This window comes from Acanthochromis polyacanthus, chromosome 18 (assembly GCF_021347895.1).
Source record: "Acanthochromis polyacanthus isolate Apoly-LR-REF ecotype Palm Island chromosome 18, KAUST_Apoly_ChrSc, whole genome shotgun sequence".
In the NCBI taxonomy this organism is placed as follows: domain Eukaryota; kingdom Metazoa; phylum Chordata; class Actinopteri; family Pomacentridae; genus Acanthochromis; species Acanthochromis polyacanthus.
The window spans coordinates 31178421-31190722 of record NC_067130.1 but is presented as its reverse complement, the minus strand read 5'-3'; the positions used below and the strand labels follow the sequence as shown (position 1 = coordinate 31190722).

General features: G+C 35.6%; 1 protein-coding gene across 1 annotated transcript in view; it reads left to right on the top strand.

The window, feature by feature from the left end:
• Positions 1 to 4631: 4631 nt before the first annotated feature.
• LOC110957165 (cingulin-like) overlaps positions 4632 to 12302 on the top strand; it is a 91859-nt gene continuing 84188 nt past the window's right edge. Inside the window, exons 1-3 of the mRNA XM_051938965.1 lie at positions 4632 to 4710; positions 6009 to 6078; positions 6194 to 6293. Coding sequence (XP_051794925.1) covers positions 4632 to 4710; positions 6009 to 6078; positions 6194 to 6293 — 249 coding nt within the window. The remainder of the gene's footprint in view (positions 4711 to 6008; positions 6079 to 6193; positions 6294 to 12302) is intronic.

Genomic DNA, 12302 nt, shown 5'->3' with positions numbered 1-12302 from the left:
CACATGAACGGTAGGATCCAGAACATTACTCAGAGCATCACAGCTGCTCCATCACTTGGCTATCTTCCCATGATGCATCCTGCTGCCATCTCTTCTCCACATAAATGACATGACTTAAAAAATAAACATAACCACTTCTGACACCCAATTTTACTTTGTAGGTGCTTTTAAAGGTGGACAGAAGTCAACAACTCTGACTAGTTTTGCATCAGGGTTCCATAAGCAGTGCCCAGTGTCATCTAATACCTTTCTATTATAGCCAGAATTAAGGTTTTCAAAAGGCTGTAGTATAATGATTCTTGAGTGTGTATGACCCTTTTACCAGTTCCACATTTTCTTTTCATTGGATCAGACTTGATCTGCCATTTTGGAGAATTTCAACCTGGTTGTAAAGCCACAGTTTATCCTTGATGCTGCCTCTTTTTCCTGCTTCCATCACATGAACCTTAATGACTGACTCACTTACTTCCTCTTGATGATCCTACCATTATTAGTCACTTCACCTGTCAGCAGTTTTAATGTTGTAGGTTGTCGGCATGTAAAGTCGCTCAACATAAACATGCTAGCATCATAACTGTATGTTAGCAAACTGATGTGAGCATCTGGCTGACTTGAACCTAAAAGAAGCTCTACAGTCTTATGGTTGGATTTTAAATCCATGTCAGGAATAAAAAAATGAATTCTTGAAGGTGTCCAACAAGAACTCCTGACCAGGTGTGCAACAAACTGGAATCAAAGGTAGTCCTGATGTACTGTGACATTGCCAATGTACGGAAATTGCAAAGAAACAAAGGAATAGCTTTGAGAATTATGCTGACTTATTGTTTAACTTAGCTGCATAGTTGAGGAAGTACATCACCTCAGATGTCTTATGTAAGTTATTTGCAGCCGTGTGAGCTATCAGAGTGTGAGTAAAGGTTGTTCCAGAGGGACGCTCCCCTCTACAGCATGTTTCTTTGAACTGCAGTCACGCCCTGAACAACCAGGTGACTCAACCAACTCACTGTACAACTCTCTGCTGGGTGACTTAACAGAAGTGATGGGTGAGATGATGAAATGAACTGTTTTCCCTTCTAGTTTCAGCCTAAGTTCCTTTAAGGTTGGAAAAATCAACCAATCCCACACTGCATGATCATGTCATGTTGAAAAAACCAATAGTACAACATGCAACCGAGGAACTGCATATTTTGTATGATTGGAAACTGCAGAATCTCAATAGTTAGGCAGATAAGACTGAAATTTGGGGTCGATAGTTCATTTTTTCAGGAAGGCACTAAATTTGGTACAGACGTAGTATATGGCCAAACAATTGATTTAAGAGGAGTACCCCAAAAATCTAAGCCCCCTGGTGGCCGCCATATTGAACTCAAATATGGCCGCCTTGCTAAACCTATTTATGTAATCTCCCTTAATAAGGCAGATACAAAGTTACTTTCAAGATCTACCCCCACTGTTTAAGGGTCTGCGGATTCAATAAAGCCATTTATAACAGTGTTATATATAACAGCCACCAGGGGGCTTAGATTTTTGGGGAACTCCTCTTAAATCAATTGTATGGTCATATACTGTCTGTACCAAATTTGGTGCTTTCCCAAAAAAGTGAACTATCATTTGACTTATCCGCCTAACTACAACTAGAATGTAGAGTAGTGCATTTTTTTGGGTTCACACCATCAAATTAGCCTTGGTGTTATTGGTTTATGCTAATCGTGGATTGAGATTATATATACTATTACAGATAAATGCGCACTGTTTTCTCAAATACGTTAAATATTTTTCAAAATATTTCCATTTAGTTGTTCTTTGGTGGTAAAAGAAGCTAGTGTAATGGCATTTTGAATTTTAGTGGGACACATTATTATTTAACACGTGAATTTAATGTTTTGGAGAAATATTATCTGTAAAGAAAAAAACAGGACGTGCCAGGTAAAGTTAAACACTACTTTGTTTTGGTCATCTCAAAGGCATCAATGCATGGCTAGTTATTTTTTTTTTTTTTTTTTAGCAAGACTACGTATTCTTTTTCTCCATTATGATTAGATTTTTTTATTGTCTTATGTATGTGGTAAAATTGTTGATGTTGGATCAATTAAACTGATTGTGAAATTAAGGACAGCAGGTCAAAAAAATTGACTAAATTAGCTTTATCTTCAGCTAGCCTTAACGTGCATGACGGTGATAAGTGGTTTGACTTGGTCCTACAAGTTATACACTTTTTCTCAAAAATTAGAACAGAAATATTGCAATTATGAAAGCACTAGAAGGTACAAAAGGCATCAAAAAGTTGAATTATGATCTAAATTTTAGGCCTACTTTAGTTTTTTGTGAGTTCCTTAAAGCCAAGGCTTCTGAGCTTTAACACTAAAACAACTTTCCTGTTGTCACATCTATGACAAGTTGAATAACAAGTTCTAATGCTGTGAAAGAAGATTTATAAAGTCTCAGAAAATAATCCTCATGACGTAATCCGGGTTATCTCAGATTAGACTGCTACATTTTTATTAGTCTACGTGGATTCAAACAGACTGAAAGATGAGGGTATTTTCCAGCCTGTAGAATGGTCTGACTGCACCCATTATCATAATAGTGCTCCAGTTTGTTTGCATTTCTTTGAACCAGTCATGATTGTTTTGGATGTTGCTGGGCAAAAATGTCCCTGTGAAACTGTGTGAAGACGGAACTTGTTTTTCGGGGAACATTTGCATGTAAAGGAGGTGAGAATTGTTGTGGAAATGTCTGATTCCCTACAAAAACTTCACTAAACAGATTGAACAGACAAACATAATTTAATAATTGGTGCCTTTGAGGTGAAGCCTACCTTCTTTTTTTAACTCTACAGGAGCTCAGTGGACTCATATGAGATTATGTATGAAATTGTTAAACCAATATGACAGAATCATTGGTACATTCACTGGTAAAAGCGGCTGAGTAAAAAGATGTTTCAAATCAACTCCACCTGATTACAACAGGAATAAGAGTCATGTGAGATGGATTCTGGGCTTTACTGAGGTGTGTTCACTACTTCTTTTGATCTTGTAATTGTAGTAAAATCAGATTTGATGCATAAATGAGCTAAATATAAGATTTATGTAGCGTTGTCATTGATTTTTAGTCGTTTCAAATAGAAAAAGAAATTTTGAAACGGGTTCATTGCAGAAAATGTAGGAAATTCAGATTTCTACCCATCGTCAACATCTGGTGCATCAGAGAAGGGGGAATCGAACAAGACATTGCTCCACCAAGGAACGGCAAAGGTATGTGACAATCACCGTATGTTTGTCCGTCTGTCTGTCAGCAACATTACTCAAAAACGGATTTGGATGAAATTTTCAGGGAAGGTCAGACATGACACAAAGACCAAGTGATTAGATTTTGTCTGGATCCATGGATTTGTTAAAGATTTCTGTACCATTGTGAGATACCATCACTGTAACTATGACAACAAGTGAACACTACATGATTGTGATCCTACTACAAATCCACCACTGAGGACTTATCAGGACTTATCTGTCAGAAATGACACAAGGAACCATTGATTAAACTGTGGGGGTGTTTCTGTGTCCCATCAATTCCTGCCACTCATGACATATTTAGGTCACATGATTCGGTATCTGTACACGACGTACACATGCCTGTGCTCAGCGCAAGGTCATTTTGTTTGTGGGTTCATCTATATTAAATGGACACGTTCTTTGTTGCCGTGATTTCTGCCACGAATTTTTCAAGATTTCAGCCTTCGGAAATGATACGACTGAGCAGCCCTGGCAGAGTACTGCGCTCTCTGAGAGCTTTTCTTGTTTTATAATGTTCCTGTAATGTCATATATTAAAGGTGGAACATTTTGCCTTTTAGTTGACAGAACACATCGTAGAAGGTTCTTCTGGAAAATGTTTCCACGATAACGAAGGAAGGATGCTCTCAGTAGAAAGATCAGAAAACGTTTTCAAGACGTTATTGAGGCCTAGACAACAGAACGTTCTTTGTAAGACGTTCCCACACTGCGACACAAGTGATGTTCTGAGGACGCTTTGGGGACGTTGTCATTGTGGAACACACTACAGAACCTATAAAATGTTCCACGATGACAAAGGAAGAACGTTCTTAGTCTCAGCTTCAGTTTTGAACAGTCCAACGTTATCGCCAAACTTTTGGAAGAACATTTGTAGGTGTTATGATAAAGGTAGAATGTTTTTAGAACTTTTTTTTTAGTTAGTTCTGCTTTTAAGAAGAACATTCTAGAAGATAAAAGAAAACTTCCTGCCTGCCTTCCTCAGAACTTCTTTGAAATGAAACAAACCCTGGCTGGAAACCTTAATTTCACAAAGCCTGAGACGTGTTCAGGTTGGGTTAATGTGGGTTACGTTTTATTGGGTTTGTTCCCAATGTGTTAAAACATCCACAGAAACTTGTAAACACGTCTGATTATCAGCTATCGGGCTCCTGATCAGGCGTGTGCTTTAGTTTGCACATGATAAAGCTCCACGTGCTGCACTTTAATCAGCCCGCTGATGCTAATAAGACTTCCTAAAACCTTCCTCAGACTAACCACAATATTCACAAACATCGTCACAGCAAATTACTTTTACGAGTACACAGCATGAACGCAGTATTACTCACTGCTACCTGAACACATGTGTGCATCTGTGCTGAGTTCATGGTATAAGCTGCTGCTGGGCGTGAAGCAGCTCGGAGGAATGCGAGGCGTGTTCGGTTGAGTGTTTCCCAACACAAAGCAGCTCAGCATTCAGTCCGACACCAATAGCAACCGGCCGCTGTTTAAGCAACAGTCTGAGCTTTACTGCAGAGAGTCCACGGCGTTCACAGCGAACAGGTTGTGATCAAAGTTTGGCTTTACGGTCTCAGATTTTACAGCAAACATCCAACATTTTATTGCAAAAAGGAGCCCCACCATGATTCTAAATGTGACCGAGTGGAATGACCTGTTTGTGCCCCACCACCTCTGATTTACCTGGGATTTAGTTAGCATAAAATACAGACAAAGAAACTGACTAAAAAAACTGTCCCTAATAACTTGAACCACATCCTAAATGACCTAAAACTCATAAATTCACATTTCTGACATTTTAATTGGTTAAATTTTTAATTTATTGTGTATTTTTAAAGCATAATAAACAAACATATACTCTGTATTTTTCATGGGTTATTTTTTCCCAAATAATGAGAAATTATTTCATTTTTTTCCAGCATTTTCAACATCAATAAGCTTTAGTTTCTATTTCTATTGTAAACATATATTATCTGGCAGATATATTATACAGCTTTCTATAAAAAATAAACATGTAGCAGCATCATTTTGCTGCAAGAATGGTCCTTTAATAATTCACAATAGTTTATTGATATACAGTAAAGATATTTGTCATTTTTTAGCTTGATATATCAAATATTTTTCAATATGTCTTCTAAAAATTGCCCATCGGCCCACTTTCAGCAGTTTTTTTCTCACATTGTAAATTGAGTCTGTTTGAACGACAATATCTGAGGATGTAATAAAGATTAAAAACCTGAAATTTTCTCTTATTTCTTAACAGAGAAAATTTTATTTTTTAAAAAAAGTCTTTAATTGTTCCTGAGATGCTTTTGTTCAAACAGCCTCAAAAACGTGAGAAAAAACCTGCTGAAAGTGGAAGTGAACACAAAATTGGTAAATATGTTTTATATCAAGCTAAAAATTGTGGAAATGTAGAAAAAACAGTAAAATACCAACTTTTCTGCTCCTTTCTTATGTTGGCAGACTTCAGAATGCCTTTTCTGTGCAAAATCCAGCTTCCTGTTTAGTTTTTTTTCCTCACAATTACACTGAATTCTTCAGAGAACTTTTTCAGAATGTTTTTTAAACAAAAATTCATAATAATAAAAGGGAAAGTGGGAAATAAAAATATAAACTTTTGACTCATTTATTTGTATTTGTAAAATGTTCAGAATGCTTTCTCAGTGCAAATTCCAACAGTTCGTTTAGTTTTTTCTCCTACATTTTCACTGAATTTGAGGAAACCAGGAAACCAGAAACTCCTTCAGCGCTGAGAACATTCCTGAGATCGCTGCAATATTTGCAGGATGGTGAGAAACTGATCCAGAAACGGTGGCACAGAACCGGAGTTCACACGCCCGCTAAAACTTGCGCCCTGCGTGCGTCATTACGCATTCTTTACGCACGGTCCCCGGTGCGCTGCAGGTGTAGCTGCAGCGGACACGCCCACGAGGCAAACTCCTGTCAGGGGAAGCAGCAGCCTGTCAGTCGGCAGCAGGAACCCGCAGAGGAACAGCGTGAACAGGTAAGGAGCTGATGATTTACCTGGACAGCTCGTTGGATTTTAACTCCACTTCTGGGGAGTTTTTCTCCTGATTCCGGGTCAGAAATGTGACCAGCGCCGCTTTCACTCACTGTAGAGAGTTCAGGGTCGTTTCCTGGAGCTGGAGAGTCACTTTAGTGTTGCTGAAATGTTTTGTTTGTGGAACAGCAGGAAAACTTTACATGAAGACAGGATCAGAAACCGAGAAACTTCTGGATTAAAAAAAAAAAGGCAAATGGAGACAAACTAACATAAAATGTGATCATTTATTCTGGATATTTCATCACATTTAAACATTTAACTGCACTTTAAAAACTCTATCACTGAATCCAACGTAGACCTTATTCTGGTAGATAGAAGCTGCTATAAAACTTGATAAAAATCTGGAGATTACTCAACCTTAAAGCCAAGTTAGTCCCATGTAAGCTGCTGTAAACACAACTAGCTAACAGTTAGCAACAGTTCGGTTGGATTATTGGTCATTTTTTTTATCATTATGTACTGTAATATCCCCCAATTAAGCTGTAATCTGACCAACTATGTGTGATTATTTGACTGACCTTAGCTTGAATGTCAGATTATGGTGTTAAAAGTGAAGAGAAAAGGAACATTTTTCCCCAAGAAAGTCAAAAAATCTGCTCAAATTGGTGTAATTTGGGAGCTGTTATTGTTATTTCGAAGCCACTCTGGATTGTTTTGAATCTTCTGTTTGCTGAAGGTGTCTTTCATCTGCCGCACATTGTGTTCAAATAATATTATCAGTCCTGAAGCTTCAATCAAGTCAGTGTGAAGTGAAGTCAGCATTTGTACCAATCAGGCATCACATGGACAGAATTTGGAGCTTTAGGCTGCTTTTCTGAAACTGAAATGACCTTAAACCAGCAGGATGTAATGTTAGAAAGTTTAGTTTCAATGTGGAACGACTTGACTGACCTGCGCTGATCGTTTAGCGGGTTTGGGCTGAACTGGAAAGTCTTTTCTGCTTTAAGACTCTCAGCTGTTGTTGAAGCTTTTAATGCAGTTTCTGAACAACATGTTTAAGTGTCATGTGAAGTATGGGATAAATGTGTTTTCCATTGGGTAGTTTCAGGAGGGATGAGGAGGGTTAGCATCCTCCACATGCTTTTGGTCATGTGTGGTACTTTCAGAGACTGTTTTTGGAATATTATAGGAATAATGGGATCAAATATCATTTGTAGTATAAATTCTGTGTAAACTTTTAGCTGTAAAGCTCCATAAAAGTGCAACTGATGCTCTTTCTTATTGTTTGGAAGGGACATTATATAGAATGTTATGGGAATAATCTCATAAAATAGAGTTTTTGGTATAGATTTGACACAAACTTAAAGCTCCATAAAAGTGTAAAATTCTTGTTTCCAGACAGACACATATTTGTACAAACTTGCTTTGGAATATTATAGGAATAATACGATAAAATATAGTTTGTGGTATAAATTCCATGAAGATTTTAGGCTATAAAGCACCACAAAAATGCATCTGTTGCTGTTTCTGAGTGTTTTCAGCCAATATTGGAGGGAATAATAAAATATAGTTTATGGTTAAAAAAAAAAAAAAAGCTGGAAAGCACCATAAAAGTGTAAATGTTGCTTTTCCTTATTGTTTACAGACACATGCTTCCACCAACTTATTCTTATAATATTCCCCAAAATATTCTAAAAATAATATGATACAATAGAGTTTTTGGTGTGAATGTCGTAAAGCGTAATACAGAAAGAACCACAGAAATGCAGCTGTTTCTGTTTCTTATTGTTTCCAGGTTTTGTTGTGTGTGTGTGTTTTTTTTTTTTAATATTTTGAAGAATATCATGGGAATAATCTAATAAAATAGAGTTTTGGATTCAGATTTAAAGCTGTAAAGCACCATAAAAGTCTAAATATTGCTGTTTCTTACTGTTTTCAGAGAAAATCATATTTTGACACTCTTATTTTGGAATATTATGGAAATAATGTCATAAAATGTAGGTTGTAGTACAAATTCCTGAACACTTAAAGCTGTAAAGCTCCATAGAAATGCTTTTCATTCTTGTTTTCTCACAAACATATTTCTCCACTCTTATTTTGGAGTATTGTAAGGAATATTTTAGGAATAACCTAATAGAATATAGATTTAATGTAAACTTTAAGCTGTAAAGCTCCATAGAAATGTTTCCCTGCTTGTTTTCAGACAGAAACATATTTCTGCACTCTTATTTTGTAATATTTTAGGAAGTATCTATCAAAATATGGGTAGTTATGTAGATTTAATGCAAATTTAAAGCTGTAAAGCCCCGTATAAATGCAGTTCCTTATTGTTCCAGACTCCATTGTGTTGACTTCAGACAGACATTAATAAAATCTGTGCAGGACCAAACTTGCAGCAGCTACAGAAGATGAATCTGTCATTGTTCATCCCCATGAAATGTGCTGCTTGTGTTTTTCTGCCTCAGTCAAAGGGCGAGCCTCTCTGTACTCTGCACTGCGATAAGGAATCACAAAGGAGATGTTATCTTTATTTCAGCTGGGCGGAGGCCGGCGGCTCCACGTGGAGCCAGACTGACACTTTATGAGCTAATCCAGCAGCAGAACCACAACAGAACCACATCTGGGCCTTTATTTTCAGCTGCTGCAGGAAAATCAAGCTGCATTCTTCTGGATTTTATTCTGAAAATCCATTTCCAGTCAGTTGTGATGCGTAGCTGATCAGGCAACTTTTCTTGCACCATAAATAATGTTTTCTTTAGTGAAAAGTGAGATTTTTAGCCCGTTTTAGCTTCTAGTTTTGGTTTTTCTGCACATTTATGATTCTCTTTACTCCCAGCAGCATTTGACAGTTGTAGTTTTGAAAATGAGCTCTGATGAATCCAATAAATAGAGGAAATTAGCTACTAGCTGGTGCAGAAAGAGAAACATTTAGCAGCTACAGGTGCAGATTTTTGTTAGCCAATGGACGTAAAAGTATATAAAAGTGTATTTTTCTCATTTCTAAGATGCTGATAGAACAGATCTTATCGCACCATAAATGAGGATGTTTTCTTGAGTGAAAAGTGAGATTTTTATCCTGTTTTAACTCCTAGTTCTAGTTTCCAGGCACATTCATGATTCACTTTGCTCCCAGCAGCGCTAGAGAAGTTTTTCTTGAGGAAATTAGCTCTGATAAATCCATTAAACAGATGAAATTAGCTACTAGCCAGTGCAGAAAACAGAACATTTAGCAGCTACAGATGCAGATTTTTGTTAGCCAATGGATGCAAAAGTGTGTAAAAGTGTATTTTTTTTTCCTCATTTCTAACTCAGAAACTTCATTTCCAGTCAGTTGTGATACGTAGCTGATCAAGCAACTCATCTTCCATCATAAATGAGGATGTTTTCTCAAGAGAAAAGTGAGATTTTTAGTCTGGTTTAGCTTCTAGTTTTGGGTTTTCTGCACATGTTGATTCTCTTTACTCCCAGCAGCTTTGGACAACAGTTTATTTAGGAAATTAGCTCTCATAAATTCATTAAAAAGATGAAATTAGCAACTAGCCGATGCAGAAAAAGGAACATTTAACAGCTGCAGATGCAGATTTCTGTCAGCCAATGGACACAAAGCTGTGTCAAAATGTATTTTCTCTCATTTCTAAGTCAAAAATTTCTGATTTCTCTGCAAGACTGTGGAAAATGTATCCCTATTTCCTGCATTTTATGATGAGAAATGAGTGAAAACGCAACAATTTCATAATACAACATGATTATTTTGCTTCATTTTAAGACGGCCTGAAAAAATCTGCAGGTTTTATCATCAAATAAGAAAAGATCTGAACAGAATGGACTGAAAGAACAGACACAGCAGGTCAGGTTGAAGTTATTTTAATGACCAAGATAAGAACGTTAAAGATCATTAAATTGTGCTGAAACTAGCAGAAGGGTCACAGGGCTGGATATCCTTGCAGCTTCAGGAAAAGCTCTTTTATGCTTATTTCTTGAGTGAAAAAAGAAGTCTGGTTGCTTTTTCCTGAAGCTCCAAGACCTGGATGAGTGAAATTCTACACAAATATGAGGATAAATGTGCTTTATTTTTAGCTAAAGAGCACGATTTACACCTCAGATGTGATGTTTTTTGTATTTTAGCCTCCAGAATATGTCATTTTCTTTCATGTTTTGTGCATAAATGATGAAAATGAGTCAAACGAGTGAGCTTTTGGACTCGTGCAGCTGTGTGTCGAGTCTCGGCTGCCGTCTGACCGACTCGTGAAGCTTCCAGCAGCCAGTCATGCGTGTGGAAGTTATGCTGTAACCCATCTGTTAGCATCTCAGACTCGCTGCCGATGGCTTTTTCCTGCCTCTCCTTTATATCTCATTCCATCTCTTTCTGCTCTAATTGCTTTTATCTCCCTTTTCTTCATTCTCACTTTCTCCTTTTCTTTGTCTTCTCTCACACTGTTTCTCTTCATTCTCACATCCCTTCTTTTATTTTCTTTCTCTCTGTCTGGCTTTGATTTATTTCCGCTCTCTGCTCGCAGCATTTTGTTGTTATTTTCAGTGATTTTGTAGAACCAGACGTTTGGCAGTTTTGGTTGCACAGAATGTAAAGTAATGGAGAAAAAAATATTAAATTGCATTTTTTGTTTTATTTTTAAATAGAAATTGTAATTATAAATTACATACATTTTATGTATTTTATTGTGACTGCTGTAGTTATTATTTTTCATTAGTTTTCTTTTTCAGTTTTATAATATTATTATCCTATATCCTTTTTATGCGTTTTTGTTAGATAAATAACACATTTTTTTTTTGCTTTGTGAATGTTTTTCTTTATTATATTATATTATTATAGTGTTTGTAAAATGTTTTTTAGATTTGCTTTTTCATTTAATTTGTATTAAATCTTTTTATTTTTTATTTTAATCCAATATTAATATTTGGATTATATAGTGTGTATCTATTTTTTCTTTTCATTTTTTTGTATTTTTAAATGTATTTTTGTTATATAAAACACATTTTTTTGCTATGTAAGCATTTTTACATTTTTTAATTCTATTATTATAGCATATCTTTAATCGTTTTTAACTTGCATCTCATTTAATTTTTTTAAATTAAATTTTTATTTTAATCCAATATTTATATTTGGATTACATAGTTTCTTTTTTTGGTATTTTTTAGGATATTTTGTTAAATACATTATACATTTTATTGCTGTGTATGCATTTTTGGATTTTTTTTGTAAATTTTTCTATCTATTTAATGTCATTTTGTCAATTTTCTTTATTGTTTTTAAGTATTTTTCATATATTAATATCATATAAATTACTCATTTTATTAAATTATTATAATATATGTACAATCTTTTTTTAAAAATTTGCTTTTCATTTAATTTTTTATATTTATTTTCTTTTAATCCAATCTTAATATTTGGATTATATAGTGTGTATATTTTTCCTTTATATTTTTGTTAGATAAATAATTTTTTAAATATTTTTTTGTAATTTTGTTATCTATTTAATATCATTTTGTCAGTTTCCTTTTAATTTTTTAGTATTTTTCCACGTATTTAGATCATATAAATTACTAATTTTTTTAAATAGTATTTTCTCTCTTTTTTTTCTTGAATTTTATTGTCATTATTTTCATGAAGGGTACTCCTCGTCTTTGTTCTTTGCTCTTTGATCCACTTCTGTTCTAAAGTTTTCCTGCAGCCGTCACTGAATAGTTAAATGTTCTTATTACATTCTGGGAGGAAAACCTTTCCTTGCATCACATTTCTTTCCCCTGTTTTCCAACATTTTTCCAGCATTTCCTCATATGTCTCCGTCTATTTCTGCCTGCTTCACTTTACCCTCCATTACTTTTCTCCTACTTTCTCTCGGTTTCCTCTCCCTCTCTGTTCTCGTGTCACTTTTCTAGAGTCCAAAACAAATCGGTAAGAGTTTGTCTTGAGCGACGGCGGTAAATCCTGACGTTCTTCCAGCTGATGTCCTCTCAGCGCCACACACCCAGCCTCAGTCTTTCTCTTTA